This window comes from Epinephelus lanceolatus, chromosome 4 (genome assembly GCF_041903045.1).
Source record: "Epinephelus lanceolatus isolate andai-2023 chromosome 4, ASM4190304v1, whole genome shotgun sequence".
Lineage (NCBI taxonomy): Eukaryota > Metazoa > Chordata > Actinopteri > Perciformes > Serranidae > Epinephelus > Epinephelus lanceolatus.
This window is the reverse complement of record NC_135737.1, coordinates 27,291,110-27,307,930: the sequence shown is the minus strand read 5'-3', so window position 1 is coordinate 27,307,930 and position 16,821 is coordinate 27,291,110. Positions and strand designations below refer to the sequence as shown.

Here is a 16,821-nt window from a genome sequence, read left to right as displayed (position 1 = left end):
TCAACTGATTCATAATCAGAGTACAACTTCGTTTTCGGAGATGTTAATTAACATTTGGATTGTAGGCTAATTGTGATGGTTTCAGCGGAGCAGTGAGTGTGTATTTGTGCACTACTTACGCATTCAGGCGGTCTGCAATACTTTGCCACGCTTTCTCTCGTTGTTTATAACTGTGGCGGTGTTGCCTTTCTTTTTGATTTGATCCGATCCTTTACCTCTTCGTAAGCCTCCATGAGGATTTCTGCCTCCGACGGGGAAAAGTACGCCGCTCTTGTTGCCATGGTGAATCGGTGAATCTGTGATCGATGGCGGGGTCTATTTGAGGAAGCCGCGTGCGCGCACTGATCTAGGATTGGTTTCACCTGGCTTGATGAATCCGTGTCTGCTCATCCTGGCTTGGTCTTTGTGCAACCCATTAAGCCTGGACGTTCTTGTTTTGGATTCGTTGAACCCAGCTCAGTCATTTATCCTGGATGTCTGAATCCTACTTTTGTGCAACGGGCCCCCTGTTAAAGCCATGTACACTTACCGGCCACTTTATTAGGGACACCTTCCTAGTACCAGGTTTGCCCTCCTTTTGCCTTCAGAACTGCCTTAATTCTTGGTGTCATAGATTCAACAAGGTGCTGGAAACATTTGTCAGAGATTTTGGTCCATATTGATATGATAGCATCACACAGTTGTTGGCTGCACATCCATTACAGTGCTTTATTGGATTGAGATCTGGTGACTGTGGAGGCCATTGGAGTACAGTGAACTCATTGTCATGTTCAAGAAACCAGTTTGAGATGATTTGAGCTTTGTGACATGGTGCGTTATCCTGCTGGAAGTAGCCATCAGAAGATGGGTACACTGTGGTCATAAAGGGATGGACACATTTAAACCATGCTCAGTTGGTGCTAAGGGGCCCAAAGTGTGCCAAGAAAATATCCCCCACACCATTACACCACCACCACCAGCCTGAACTGTTGATACAAGGCAGGATGGATCCATGCTTTCATGTTGTTTACGCCAAATTCTGACCCTAATATTCGAATGTCACAGCAGAAATCAAGACTCATCAGACCAGGCAAGGTTTTTCCAATCTTCTATTGTCCAGTTTTGGTGAGCCTGTGTGAACTGTAGCCTCAGTTTCCTGTTGTTAGCTGACAGGAGTGGCACCTGGTGTGGTCTTCTGCTGCTGTAGCCCATCTGCTTCAAGGTTGGATGTGTTGTTGGTTCAGAGATGGTCTTTTTAGGGCCATCTTCTGTAAACCCTAGAGATGGTTGTCTGTGAAACTATGTACAGTAGCCCAGGTGGTTGTCTATGTGTAATACATGCTACTATATCTACACTCAAAATACACCACACAAACTCACGCTTTGTCTCCTCTGTGCAGCGGCTGGCATATGAGTGCCTCTCCCAGAGCATCGACAGCGCCAAACATTCACCCAACCTGGTCCCGACAGCCACCAAGCCGGACACGGTGCAGACAGAGTCCATGTCTTACGCCCAGTACCTCGGCATGATCAAGTCTCAGATCTCATGTGCCAAAGACATCCACAACGCTTTGCTGGAGTGCTCCAAGAAGATCGCAGGGAAGGGACAGCCTCAGGGAATCATGTAGCTCTATCTACATCTGGTGACATTTTTGAGAAGGGGCTGTCCCATACTCAGATCTCAGATGTGGTCACGAGGGTGATTAATTTCTCAAGATCCTGTATATCTTTTTTTGAATTTAAGTTATGTTTCTTGTAAGCACTGTGTAAATATTCTGGACAGAAAGTCATGTTCTCAGATGACCAGCAGGTGGCGGCAGAGTTGTAACAGCCAACTGGATATTCTCAATCCTTTTGTAGCGTATTTGTATTGAATATTAAAACTTTTCTACCAATACTGATGTTTTCTTATTATTCAAGATGCATAGAGGAAGATCTGTCAGTCAATAACCTCTTTAGCTGATGAGGAGGAAGTTATGTTAGAGCATGATTCATAAGAGCAAAAACCCATTAGTTGTGGATGCAGGTTCTGAAGTGACAATACAATATTAACTATCTGCTGCGGAATTGTGCAATCCCTTACAAAGCTTCAGATTGCTTTTTTCTCAATGAATGACCAATATGCTCCCTCCTGTGTAAGTTTGAGTTAATGTACAACACCCTAAGACAAATGGCTCATCCTCCATGTTGCATAAACGCAACAGAGACAAGAAACTGAGAACTCAACTTACATTTGAATCCTTGCTCAGCTATATATTGGTCCTTGGTCCCTTCCTATCTTTATGTTGAAGCTAAGGGATTAATTAAGTCAAACACATAAGCATGTGAGAGGGGAGCCTGGTGGGCTTACAGCTGTGTAACATCTCAAACCAATCTGAGCTACTGACAAGCACTTAGATCCAAAAATACTCCTGTGGGTCACTACTGAACAGGCACGAGAGGTTCATCACAGTACACAGTCACACTCTCCCAGATTCTGTGCAGGTCAGCAGTAACATACAAAGAAACAGCTATTCATTAACGCTGTTTATCACTTGTAAATTGCAATACTTTGGGACTGATAAAAGAAATGACACCAGACGAATCTTCATATTTTCATATCTTTATTTTCAGACAATAGTCTACCTTGACACAATTTGTTTTTAAGCTTGAAAAATATACAAGAACAAAGCTAGCATTATTGCGAATAATCCAGTTGTCAAGATACCGTGCCACGCAGCACAGAGTTCATCAAATGAAAAACGAGAAGTAACATATAAAAAGGGTAGAGTATGGTTTTTCTTTTTACAAAGATTACAGCAGATAAAATAATATATCCAGAGCATCAGGTACAATACAATGACATGAGGATAATTTAGACATTGTCTAAGTGCATTAGTGGATTTCAAACAGTAGATAAGTCACAACACTTTCTGCCTTGTTGCATTATGCAAATTACATGATGTGACAAACAGATGGCATCATCACAATACCATACATAGAGAAAATCCCATTAATCTGATGCCAAATCATTTAAATTGCTCTTTGAGTGTTACTGTGCAATGATAGAAGTAGTGCCTGCCAACCTTAACTACATGTTGATGTACAGTCAGTCTTGCACTGTATGTAACAGCAACATGGTAAGAGTAATGTGCACTGTGACAGGGCTGCTATTTTCAGCAGGTTTCAGTTCATACTGTGCAGTATGATTTGGAAACTTGGGAGCAGTAATGTAAAATGTATAGCCTCATGAATATTCTAAAATCTGGGTCAGTGTCTTCTGATTCTCTCTATATGATGAAACCAAGGTGTGTGTGTGTGTGTGTGTGTGTGTGTGTGTGTGTGTGTGTGTGTGTATGCGTACAGAGCACTGGGGCGTACTGCATGATGCTTGAAAGACTTTAATAAGCGCACAAACAGATGTTTTCACTGCTTTGTCGAGCTTGAGCCGTTCATGTTGCTCTTACCCTTAGCCTTGTCCTTTGGTTGGTCCCTGTGGGGAACACAGCACATGGTAAACAATCACACTTCAAACGCTAAATTAACTGCAGTCTCATAAAATATCACAATATAGCAAAGCATACTGTATGTGTCTGCTATCAGTGTCTGCCACTTGTTCTTGGGTCTGAGCATGTTATTCTGACCTGTGCTCCTGCTCAGGACCGGTGAGGGCTGCTCGGTGAACGCCATGGGTTAGGGCCTGGGGTTCCTGTAGACGGGACATGGGGCTAGATGGCCCAAACTTGGACACCTCCTGCTGCCACTCATAGTCAAAAGTCTGAGCTTCAGCTGGGGATAAAGGATCAGGAAACATGTCAGGTAAGTCTGTGGACTAAAATTAGAATCATCTCTGAAATAGCTTTATCATGCAAATACATTTTTGAGAAGTGCAACACATATGGCAGGACCCTCTACATTTATGACCATGTGTAGCTGCTGCAACAACTTGATAAAAAAAAAAGCAAAATTCAGTGAGCTGAGAGCAGACTATCAGGGAATGGAAACTGTATCATTTAACATACACTCATCCATATTCTGAAAGTCCTGGTTTAACTCCTTCTCTCCTGTTTTCTTGTTGAATTTCCTCTCAACAACATGTCCCCTGTCCTGGATGTGGTGACCAATGGACATCTTCTCCAGACCGCTCTCAGAGTCCTTAATTGCTTTCCGTGTCTCCTTGATCTTGTGATAAAACATTATTAAACCCATCAGACACATCAGTTTGTCCACAAAAAGGCACATAATATATATTTATTTGACTCCTTACATAAAACAGTGAGAAAGTAGGCAGTTGGACAGAGTGAGTGGTAAAACACAAGTATAGCTAATAATAGCACTAAGGGCTGCATTCCAATTAGGAGTGCCTGTTCCAGGGCCCTGGTATCATGTATGTAGTATCACTGAAATGATTTCTGGTGGACCTTAACAGAACAGACCAATCATATGCCCCTGTGAGAAAAGTTTGCTTGTAAGTAGAGTCATCTGTAGATTAACTTCTCTGAGTTCAATGTACTGAGCAGTGATCTAATGTACTGTGATATGAAGTAGTAACAGATCTGATGGGTAGCTTACCCCTCCAGGGGCATGGCGTGTTGATGAGCTCGCCTGGAAGACCTTGGGAGGCTCATTTCCAACCTTTGAGTATGTCATGACTGATGAGGAGCTGAATGAGTGGGTGTTTGAATCTGTGGACATGTTCTCCTGAAACACACAAGCACACAGTGTTAGTTACAGTTTATCTATCACAACACTCTGAGAAAGCAGCAAACAAACAGAAGAGAACACAAAATCATGAAACTCACAAAGTTTCTGTGCATGTCTGCCATCCTGTTTCTCATGTTGGACATCATGTTGTCGAACATGCCGAATGGGTTCATCATCATGTCCTGAACCAACACAAAAGGAGAAGCGGAGCAAGACGAGTTGAAGGGCTGGGCACATATGCCACATGGTCGCTTGGCATTATCAGCTCATAAACATCTCTATAATGTGTACAAACCTACACGCACACAGTACAGTGAGCTAAATGTGTCTTACATGTGTGCCATCTGGGGCACTATAACCAGGACATTCACATTTTATCACCTTACCACATGTGACATCGTAACATTCATTACAAAACTACAAACCAAGTCCAGCATGAAAATACTTATGTCTTTATTTAGAATTCAAAGATGGCCAACTTGCTCCACTTTGGGTTACTTTAACCAGAACCTGTCTGTGTGGTCAATAATAAAACTTGTCTGCAAAGTACTGTGGTAAATGCATAAGTCTGGCTACATGTTCAATTGAGGTTGGACCTAAGACAAAAATCTTGCTCATAATATTTGTTGACGTTCATGTCAACTGTATTGTTTAAATCAAGAAAACCCATTATAATCACTATTGTACAGATGCAAAACACCTCTTATAACTGGAATGTAACTCACACATTCCTATTAGTTTTTTTAGGATCCACTGCATATTCACATTTATTTTCCTATTAAATAAATCAATAAAGTTTCTGTAGGTCACAACTGAGGTACCACCTTTGCTTCACTGGGAGCCAGTACAAACCCAGTGCACCACACAAGTCAGTCATGCATATCGCAGATGCCATCAATGACCAGCATGCAAAGATGCATCAGATTGGATATTTCATTGTTTTGTAAGGGTGCAGCAACGAAAAAGACACAGACAGATACTGCAGATCACTATGGTTTCAACGTACAAGTAGCAAGAGAGGCAGTCTTCATCTTGTCAAAGAAACAAGAGGGAAGATGCTGCAGTATAAAGCAGCACACAATCGATTCTGCAAAACTCAGACTGTGTTTCCACAACAATTAAAAAAAAAACACTGCATTTTTCTTTGCATGCATACAGGCCAATGCAAAGCTGAGCATTTTCATTTCAGTTGGATTCCTTGTCTTTGCTTCAGCTGATTGAAAAACACTGCACATATCATGGTGGTGAAAACATCTGCTTTACGTGAAGACTTGATTTAATGTTGGACGTTGTGTGTGGGTGTTCACTATTCTCAAATTAATGACTATGTAATCAATATATTTTCCAGCTAATACAAGTAACATAACACTTTAACCCTTTGTGTCTATGGAGAGATGAACCTTTAGCATATACTACACTGTTTAATGTTTTGTATGCAGTATTTTATTCTTCATAGTAAGAACTTTTCTTGAGAGTATAGTTCTGTACTAGAGCACTTTTACAAGTGTCCAGGTAGGAAGTACGCTTAGGATTCAGATTCAACTATACTGTAACTGACTTAAAATAATTTCTTACAATATAATGATCATAAATGCAATATTGTGTACATGGATTGGCATGATAGTATAAATTTGTTGTGAATGTAGAGGAAACACTTTGACAACTTTATTGACTGCTTATAGTCAATAAATAATGGGTGGAGTTGGTTACAGAGTTAGAGCATGCATTTGGGCAGTATTCAAATGAGAAACTTAAACAACAGTGCAGTTGAACAGCAGATGACTCGACAATACTAACCGTGCTGTCAACACTGCCAAAGGGCAACAACGACCGGCTCATATCCTGAGGATCCAAACAATATCAGTTTAGTAACATGGCACAGTATTGTATTTGTATAGCATATTACACACACAAATCTAGACTTTTTGCATGTTTGCTGAGGTTGTTGGCCGAAAGCTGTTAGGTTGTCTTACATCGGTCACTAAGCCCTTGACACAGCTACACAGAGTTCTCCCCACGGCCTTACGCTCAACCCTTCAAGGCCATGAACCTTCTGGGAGCAAGGAGGGAGCAGCCTGCAGCCTTCAGTCAGACCCTGTGTTCTCTGGGCCAAAACCGCAGGTGTTTATGACCCCGCGGCCCTGGATAAGCATCTCAACAGCCCTCGCTATGCGGGTGTGTGTATTTTCTGGGGGTGTGATATACAGGGGTATTGTGCGTAATCAGTGGGGTGTTGAATGACTTGTGTTCCATGTGTAATTGGGTCGCATTGCCAGAGATTAGCGTGGGTTTAACACTGAAACTGAGCTTCATTCTAGGAAGGCTGGATGGACCAGTCAGGACAGGGATCTAACAGGGGGCAAAGAGTCCAAGGCTGCTCTCTCAGCTCTTTTCAAATGTCAAGTTGATGTAAAACGCTCCTGACCAGTATCTATGAAGCCTCACAGCCAATTTTATCCCAGAGTGGCATCTATGAACTAATAAATGCCAGTTACATATCTGCCAGCATTATATTTAGACCAGGGTTGAGCAGAGGAGAGATTGAGGGTGCAAGATAGGGAACGTAGACCCGGTGGTCTTTGACACATTATTTTAGGCTGTCCGGACTACTGGAGACTGACATTCTCTTTTCTATCTCTCTCTCAATCTGATATTGAACTGCCACTGTGCCTCTGAAGCAGGCTGCTCCTGGGAAAGCTATGAGTTACACTATAGGGGACATGTGCTTAAGATACGACTCAGACTTAAAAGAAAAGGTGAGGGTGTGTGCTGCAGCCTCCAGGAAGTGGTGCATCATCAGGGGAGTAAGAGGCATTTTGCTAAATGGGTGCTCTTTGAACTAGAAGAGCACAGAAAAGATAAGGACATTTTAAAGATGCTGCAGGTCAATCAGTACAAACAGCTTTGTTGCCCATTGCCAGAGCAGGAGGAAAATCTGATTTAAAGGGTATAAATCTACAACAAAGATGATATCAGCACTACCTATGTTAGTTACTGCTGTTTTCCAGCCCTAACACCACCAGTCATACTCAGTTTAAACCACAGAATCAAAGAAAGTACTGTCATTCAGCAGTGCTTTTATAAACAAGTGCCCTGATGAATGAGTGCTTTGAAAGGTGATATAAACCAGGTAGTGGATATTGGCAAGAGACTGGGAAATGTGAGAATGTACCGCAACCTTGAAAAGTAAGACAGGTCTTATTTTCCCGCAGGAAATCTAATGCTTAACAAGTAGAAGTACAAGCCCTCCAACATGATGTGGCCAATATGTGTGTGCAGTTTCGCGTGTTTGCATGCCAGCATGTCTGTGTACTTGTGCTTGTGTTTTAATACTGTATGTGTGTGTGTGTTTATGTATGTGTTTCTGAGAGCACATTTGTGCCTGTGATATTGGAGAGCAGTTTGAGCGTGAGCTGTCTGTCATCTAACTGCTAATGCACCAGCACTGCCAAGGCACGTTCTGCCAAACAGATGGACCAAAAGAGCAACAATGAGAAAACAGAGTGTCCATGACATCCGCACACAAGCCTTTCCAAAGCCAACAACACAGCACCAGAGCTTCAGCCCTCTGACCACTGCTGGGCACCACAAGACTGCTCCCCATCTTCAGATAAATGAGTGTGTGTGGGAGTTAGAGAGCAGAACTGTGTGATGAAAACTGTGGATCCTTATGGTAATTCAGTTAACCTAATTCCAATAAATCTTACCAGACAGTAGGTACTCTGTTAATTGTTCATGACAATTAACAAGGCAGTCTAGCGATTGAGAGGTCATAGAAATGTTCTTTCACGTCACAAAAATCTCACATCTGCGTCTCCTGTCCAAATTTCTGTTTTAGAATTAAGATAAAAAAGATCCTTTTGTGTGGTTCTTCTCCGTATAGAGAGACCTCCCGATTGATAAGTTTGCTAATTGCTATTGCTGCAACTTGTGATCAAGCTCAGTCAGTAAAACCCTAACTCGTCATAAAATTGTATTGTTCCCCAAAAAATAAAAATGAAACATGGCCTGATGTTCTGAAACTGTCTTTTCATACTTGTAATTAAACAATATCTTGTCAACAACCAACAAACAAGTCAAATATATGAAACATATACAGAAACAGTATATGACTCCTAATACTAGATTAAATAATTTATTTGGATTGACATTTTGCAGCGTAGCTCCATTTCACCCACTGCCACTGAGGTCATTAGTCGAGTATTCAGTGCCCCTCCTCAGCTGGCATTAGCTAGTTAATGGCATGATGCTAATAAAGAGAAAGCAGGCTGCTGGCTATTGAGGCTATGCTTCTGATGAAAGTCATTATCAAGGATAAATATACAGGCTCTCATGAGGTAGTGGGATTAAAGCAGGTGTCAGGGGCTAAATTTGAATTAGCAGGGATATATAAGCAGCACAGGGGTTGATATGGGAAAGGTGAATGGGTGCAAAACATGGCAGGCCAGAACCAATCCCTCTGCATGCCTTTACAATGTTTGCTGCACAAGTAACATCAGATTGTTTGAGCGTATACAATTATTTTAAGTTATTACTACAAATGCTTGAAGGCCACAGCTTTTATAGCCTCCTTATCCTATATAACAGAATTTTATTTAATTTTTTTAAAGATTTAAAGGGAAGCAGTTATATTTTTAGATAAACTATATTTTCAGCTAATGTGACAACTGGGCCAACTTCAGCAGCAGCTCATCTCAGCAGAATTCTCTGGGGTCCTATTGGTTTGAGTGTTTAAGAAGTCTGTGCGTGTATTCGAAAGAAAGCAGTGTGTCAGTGGAACAATGCACTATAAATAGGGCTCATCAGGGCTAGATATAACTGTCCAGAGAGGCCAAGGGGGTTGCCCTTCTACTAAACCAGAGACTCACATGGCCCCATACCTCAGTGAGTGGTGCTCCAGTTACGCTGCCAGTGGCCAGCTTCCACTATAACCTTACAAAACTAAGCGCTACCCTCAAACACTAATCTTCTGTGCTTATAAGCCTATGAGAAGTGGACTGAGGGGTCATGAGGCCTAATTGTATGACCGAACTGCTGAAGCCTCATCCTTCGTCCCACATAGACCTAAATGACATGTATGTAGGTTAGTCAGTCATGTGCCTGTACATACATCAATACTGTAGCACACTGGGTAGAGCGTTACTGCCTATTGCTTGAGTCTACAACGAGACAAACCACTCATAATTGTACATTCTCACCCTGTGCTCATCCCTCAGCGCCAAAGATGAGCTTGGATGTTCTGCCACATCATGATGGCGGTGTCTTCCATCCATTATACTGGGTATTATGGGCCCGCCGAATGGCTCAGAGAAGCTTCGCATCATGTGCCGCATATGTTCCCTATGAGCCTGGAATGGATCCCCCCTATGGCAGAGGAACAGGAAGTAAAGACAAAGTGAATCTCGGCTTTCACTAAGGAATCAAGTGCAAGTCTACAAGATGACACTGAGGGCTGCAAACCATGCTAAAGTTTGGGAATAAAACTCTACTCCTTTACACTATTCAGTAACCTCTATCAACTACACTATCTTGGAGCTCCTTGCAGATATATTCTTCAATGACACAACCCAAAAATAATTTCAGAGACTCTTACGCTTGCCTTAGAAGTCGGGTCAAGTGTGGCCACACCTCATCAGCAGGTGTCCACTCATGCAATAAGTCATAAGTGACTGTAGCACGCAGTGTCATCAATCTCTCTGAGTAGATAGTTATTCAGAAATGATCAATGAATAATTACTCTCTAAACTATACTGGAAACTCTGTCACTGACACCCTGTTTCCTTCCTAAAACTATAAGCTACAAATACAGACCTGCATGTAAATTTAAAGAAGGCAAAATCATAGAGTAATAGCCAGCTTCCCCTGATACTTTATTTACCTTTAAGCTTACTTTTAAAGATATAATAAAGAAAAATAAGTGTCTGTCCTTGCAGCAGACGTCCCATCTCACAGCAGCTGTTGATAAGTAACTTCATTATTATAACAGAAATGAAGAATGTAGCCTGCATGTGACTTTTAAAAGTTTGAACATTATTCGGCTGGCTGAAACACATTGTGGCGGTACTTATGTTAATAAAACGACGTTCAAATTAGTTTTAATATAAATAAATTAGTTTTAATATAAATAAAGTTAAAAGGGGGACTATATTTAATATTTTCGGAATCAATTCAGCCGTTTATTAAACGTTTTAGCTTGCGCCGTTAACGTTACATTATAGACGTTAGCTTAAACCGTTATATTACAGACGTTAGCTCAAACCGTTACGTTACTAACGTTAGCTTGTGGGCATAGAAGTGTTCGTCTGGGGTTTCTATTAACATAAAGTCTATCTTGACTGGAATGTAACACTTTAAATGACATTTATCACCGTGATAAACTTCTTCTGAGCTTAATGTTAGCGTTAGTTTAAACCATTTTGAGAATAACCTACAATAACGTCACATTTCAATAATAACAGGTCAATAACAGGTATTTTTAATACAAAATTTGAGCTACTCACGAGAAAAACGGATCCTCATCGAACTCCCTGCGAAGGCTGTTGAACATTTCCACTGATTTTGAGGGTGCAAACAAAATTTGAGTTGAATATATTTCTTTTATATAATCCTTTCAGCCACAGGTGCCCCCCAGCTGCACCGCTCAGCCTCGGTAATGTTACTACGGAGGAGGTGATTTAGGCATCCACACCTGTCATGTGACACGGATCCGAGCCTCGGATTGGCTGGTTATTCAGAGCTTTGAGAGGGCTCTATTCGCGCGCTCGGTGTTGTGGGTGGCTGCCATGGCAACGGGCTCCAGAAATTTCTCATAAAAACGTTTCGTTTATTGCTTGTGCGTGTCACCTCAAATTAGCTGTGGTGTTATCTAACCCATCCCATCACTATACAGGTATTCTATTTCAAAGCTGCATAAATATCAATGGTTGTTAGGGTGAAGGAGAAATCAAGAGGCAGCTCTCTAGGATTCAATTACCAGACTTTTTTTTTTGTTTGTAAAGTGATTCTTGCTTTGGTAATTGTAAGGTGTGAAGACATTTGAGACAGCCACTAACACATGTAAGGCATTCACAAAACTTTCATTCACTCCAAACAAGCTCTAACAAAGCAATGCTTAATTTGTGTTCTTGCCTTAGGAAATCATGCTGTACATTCCCATTTATTACTTCATTACAACTGACTATTTAGAGAGTACTGCAGTGACACACCGTGTCCCAGACTCTGTATAGATTTACCATCTGGCTGTTCCACAAATAGGCCTGAGTATGGACTCTTCACCGCCTTCAATCCCTGCTCCAACATGAGACACAACACTGAATAAACATAAACATAAATCACTGAATAGTATATAAATATTTATGCGGAGAGCAAAGTTCACGGCAGGTGAGAATCTGGTTACTCTAGTCCGAATGTTAATCCTGATGCAGATCAAAAGATAATGTGACTGAAGGGTGAGTCAGGCTACTTTTTAAAGTCACTAGATGGCAGGGTGACTCATTCATCTGTATTTATCTGTAGATACTGCTGCTATCTTACAGCAAAAACAAGTGTCACAAGTTTTTGGTGAAGAGAGAGACAGTGTTTCTATCAGTACAGTCCATCTAACCACAAAAGCAAAAGGCAGTTTTCTCCCAAAAAAAAATCACATCTATCTTTATTACCAGGTTGATTACAAAAGGCAAAATGTATCAAATGCTATATCTACATGGTAAAACACATCTTATCTGTCTATAAGATCCTTCCCTCATTAAATATAAACAAAGCCAAATTAAGAACAGCAGATCATTTAACTGAATTACAATTACATTAATGAAATAATAAACACATCATGTCCACAAACTTTTAATTTGCTCCAGTTCTCACAAGTTTGTATAACAGGAAGGATAAATCAGTGGAAGGATAAGTAAGAAACATTGTGATGTCCGATAACAAGGCAGATTGAGACACAATAAAAACAGCTGAAAGTGAGGATCTTCTGATGTCCATCAGGTCACAGGACTTCCCATGAGCCTCTCCTGCCGCAGCGAGATCAGTCTGTTGTGCCACAGCTCCTCTGCCCTCTCCTTGTCCATGAACAACTGCAAGACAGCGTAGAGAGGACATGTTATTAAGTGGACAAAGGTAAATATAGGGACAGACTGTAGTTTGTTCAACATCAGGGCCTGGATTCAAGGACTAGTGTTGCGTCAGAGTGCATTAGGAAAAACATAAAAACAGCTTTGGATAGATGGAAATCTAATCGGAACAAACTGAGAATATCACAGTAGTGTATTTCTAAATAACAGGGCATGGTATGAAAGACTGGAAAAGGTGAGTCTAATGAAAAAAACACACTAAAAAATTGTATTTCTGCTATGTGAAGGTATAAATTCCAAATCTTAGATGTGAGTGAACAAATTGTTTTGTCTTTAAAGCTGTAGTTAGTAATTTTTATGACGTTAACTGTCATAATTGTGGAAACTCTCACTTTATTCTGAAAGAAGTAAATGAGACAGATAGTCTGTGAAAAAAACACATCCCTCCCCTTCTTCCTACTGCTTCAAATGGCGTTCGCTATAATCTATGGCGGCGGCGCACTGACAACCAATCAGAGCCGAGAAGTCTCTAACGCAGCTGTCAATCATGTCAATGATTCTCGTAAACTGCAGTCAAACTGTAAAACTAGGCAGCGCTGTTTTCAGAGGCATATTTTAGTGTACTGTTTAGCTGTAAAATGAGAAAGTCTGTGACTGGGCCACGATGCTGGAAATAGTCATCCAAAGTACCAAGCACTGTAAGCTAGTCTGACCAACTTTCTCATTTTACAGCTAAACAGTACACTAAAATATGTTTCTTAAAACACTGGAGGAGAGAAATAGGCAGTGCAATGACATAATCTTGACTCATTTGATCAGCGCTGCCTAGTTTTACAGTTTGAAAGCAGTTCACGGGAATCAGTGACATGATTGACAGCTGCATTTGAGACTCCTCGGCTCTGACTGGTTGTTTTCATTCATGTGCAGTAAGGCTGACAGAAGTGCAACAAGGTAATAGAGTAGGCAGAGGAGTATGATTTTTTCACAGATTATTTAGTCATCGTCATTTAGTGCTGTGTAAATAAAGTGACAGTTTTGGAAATATGTAGTTATTTTTCATAAAAGTTACCAACTACAGCTTTAAAACGTTGGAAAACAGTATTAAAATATCCATAACAATTTCCTTATCAAATGTCTTGGTTTGTATCAATCCAAGAAACCTGCAACCACAAAATGTTTGGCATTTTTTGCTTGCAAAGTTACTGTAACAATTAATCAATCAATAGTTAAGAATTAGTATGTACGTATATACGTAAGTATATACTTGCCAGGAGACAGTTCTTAACATGTTTGTGAACTTTATCTTTGCAGCCATCTAAAGCAAATGTGAATGTTTTTTAAATTCCACAAACTGTCTAAATAAGATCACAAAAACATGTAATTATAGGAACACACACAACATAAACCCAGGCAAAGACCTTATACTTATCTAAGGAAAGATACTTCTGTGTGTTGAAAAGCACTTTGAGGCAAATTTGTGATATTGCACTCTATAGAAAAAGTAACTTGACCAACGCTGGTGGAACGTTTTGGCCACCTCAACACATTTCTACTCTAACTGCTTCTTTTAAATGTACTAAGAGCAGAGTAAGCTCTACTATGCTTTCTGCTCTGTCACTTCAGTCATTAGTACCACACAGAAATGAATGAGGTATGTTTCCTAGTAAGTTCATAAGCCTGGCACAGAGCTGTCAGTACTGCCCACCGACACCCATGTGACCTCAGTGTGGACTTCTGAGCCACAGTGATGACACTCTAATACTACAGTGAAGGCTGTGCTGTCTTGTGTGTCTCATTAGTCTTCCCCTGTCTGCTCACATCGAAATGCACATGAGAATAGACCTTTATAAGATATAACTTATGTAGTTCTGTGGGCCTTGCAGTGCGTTGATAGAAAAGGCCGACACACATGTGACTTGTATTCATCGCAGTACATCAGCAGTAGTAATGATATTGATTGTAAGAGGGCTATAAAACTGCTGCTGCAAGTGTCTGATGAATGAAGGCATCTGTTTATTAGGAAGTAACATAATGACTGTGAGACTGAGAGGCAAGACACATTTCTGTGTTGGCTGTGTGTGTTTGTGTGAGGGTGGGAGATAATGTTGACATGCTGGCTATGTGTAAATACTGTATATCTATGCGATGATATGTGTCTGATATTATGCAGATTGTAGAGCAGCCCCGGCCACGTCAATCCTTCATTCCTAACCTATGCTGCTTACAGCGGCTCTGCATGTTATCTGTGTGTTAGATTCAACACCAGTGAGTTCTTGTCTGTCGGCCCTGCACTGGTGTCATGGTGCTAATGAGGCTGTGTGTGTGGGATGACAGTATCTGGGCTGGGCTAATGGGACTCATCTGTTCTAATTGGAAGCGGAGCTGGAGCTGAAGCTGAGGCCGGGGCCCGCCTGGGGCATATTGCTACCATACATCAGCCTGTCTGAGGGTGTGTATGTGTGTGCATTTGAGCTGGTGGGCGCTGTGTGTGTATGTGTGTGTTTGAGGGGGTTATCTGCATACGTCAGGGCATAACTTAGTTTCCCCCAGTGGAGATAGATGACTGGGAAGCCCCAGGGAGCGTTATTGGAGTTTAAAGTTTTCCTTCTCGTTTTTCATCATTGGTCTGCAGGCAGGGGAGGCAGGGTGACGTTGGGAGGCTATAATCTACTACACTGCAGTGTCCTAGGCTGTATGAGGCACAGTATCAAAATATGCACAACTAGCATAAATAGTGGTGCTGGTTTTAGTAGCAGCAGTGGTGTTTTTAAAAGAAAAAGTTTACAAAGCACTAAGCACCACACTCATAAAGAAAAGATGATACCAGAAGATAAAATGATAAGAAGCAAGATCAACTTTATCTGTGTCAGAGGACTGGAAGTTGTTCATTGGCTCAGAGGGTGATAACAAGTCTGCTGTAAAGCTAACAGTGAAAGGGTTTTGCCAGGTGACAACTTACACTGGGATGGGCGAGCGTATCACTGTCATTGTACACTATGGAAATGGGAATAGAGACGTCCTGAGAATACGCGCTCTCTGACTCCTGCTTCACCTCAACAGGCTCAGTCTGTACACACAGAAACACACAAAACAGACAAAAATGAGTCACACTCAAATTAAAATGAGCACTTTAAACATTAAATAAACTTCAAGATAGCCAAAACACACACTGATACAGAAACATTATAAAACCCCTGAGAGTCACAGATTCAAATTGGAGACCCCTTAGCTAAATGACATTCGAGCAGTTGTTTTTTTGTTGTCAGCCAGAGTGCAATGTACTTCTTGGGACGTTTTGGTCCCCTGATTTAGCTGCAGAGTGAGCGCTCCTTGCGTTCATGCTGCTCTCTGGTACAGGCAGCTGCTGACCCAGATCCAGGGTGAGTCTGGGTGAGATGGAGGCAGCTAACTGGAGGGAAAAAAGCTTTGCCCGGTTAGGCTCCTAGATAATGTTTTCTTCCAAATTCACTCAGAAGTGATGAATTTACAGCTCACAGCAACATAATACGGAACAGTCTCGGACGTTTGTTTGATACCCATTGATGGCAAAAAATGTAGTTGCACATTTTAGATTCGTTCGGAAGGCTTTCTTAGCTTTTTACTACATTCCCTGAACGTCCCGCCAAACCTCATTCAAACTCTTAGATTCTATATGAAAAAAAAGAAAGAAATGAATATATAGATTTTTGGACAGGTGAATCCGATTCAACAAACAAATTCCAAGTTGGGTGCGGGTCTAAAATGGAAGCATATGAATGGTAGATGCATCTAATTTTGAGAAAGAAAAACCTAATTCTTAAGAACATATTAGCCAAAGCAACAACAGCATTAACACACACATAAAATTGTTCCACATTACAACATGAAATGACAGCACTACCAATGGTTGAAAAGAAATATTATTAAATTTCAAATAGTTCCAGAAAGACAAGAGAACAGCGAAAAAGAAATTTAACATTTGAGAAACATTTGCAGTTTAATGTGTGTCTTTTAGCACATGTCAAAACATTAAAGTTTGTAGATTTATGTACACTAAAATTAAATATATATATATAACCATAAAAATTGGTATGTATTACAAACTTAA

At 40.9% G+C, this 16,821-nt stretch overlaps 3 protein-coding genes across 4 annotated transcripts in view; 1 reads left to right on the top strand and 2 right to left on the bottom strand.

The window, feature by feature from the left end:
* med29 (mediator complex subunit 29) overlaps positions 1-1,871 on the top strand; it is a 9,929-nt gene extending 8,058 nt beyond the window's left edge. Inside the window, exon 4 of the mRNA XM_033631963.2 lies at positions 1,380-1,871. Coding sequence (XP_033487854.1) covers positions 1,380-1,607 — 228 coding nt within the window. The 3' untranslated portion in view covers positions 1,608-1,871. The remainder of the gene's footprint in view (positions 1-1,379) is intronic.
* A 700-nt stretch (positions 1,872-2,571) lies between these two features.
* Positions 2,572-11,330, bottom strand: mlf1 (myeloid leukemia factor 1). Of its 2 annotated transcripts, XM_033632294.2 has the most exons (8): positions 11,163-11,329; positions 9,861-10,026; positions 6,460-6,504; positions 4,761-4,844; positions 4,531-4,659; positions 3,981-4,140; positions 3,603-3,747; positions 2,572-3,451 (listed from the first exon to the last, which is right to left on the bottom strand). In XM_033632294.2, the coding sequence occupies exons 1-8, from the start codon at positions 11,207-11,209 to the stop codon at positions 3,385-3,387; spliced, it is 843 nt and encodes a 280-aa protein (XP_033488185.2). In that variant the 5' UTR covers positions 11,210-11,329; the 3' UTR covers positions 2,572-3,384. The 2 variants fall into 2 exon arrangements, with proteins under 2 accessions (XP_033488185.2, XP_033488186.2); XM_033632295.2 differs by lacking the exon at positions 6,460-6,504 and having other exon boundaries at positions 11,163-11,330.
* A 953-nt stretch (positions 11,331-12,283) lies between these two features.
* rsrc1 (arginine/serine-rich coiled-coil 1) overlaps positions 12,284-16,821 on the bottom strand; it is a 136,047-nt gene continuing 131,509 nt past the window's right edge. Inside the window, exons 9-10 of the mRNA XM_033630699.2 lie at positions 15,694-15,801; positions 12,284-12,737 (exon numbers count right to left, since the gene is read on the bottom strand). Coding sequence (XP_033486590.2) covers positions 12,645-12,737; positions 15,694-15,801 — 201 coding nt within the window. The 3' untranslated portion in view covers positions 12,284-12,644. The remainder of the gene's footprint in view (positions 12,738-15,693; positions 15,802-16,821) is intronic.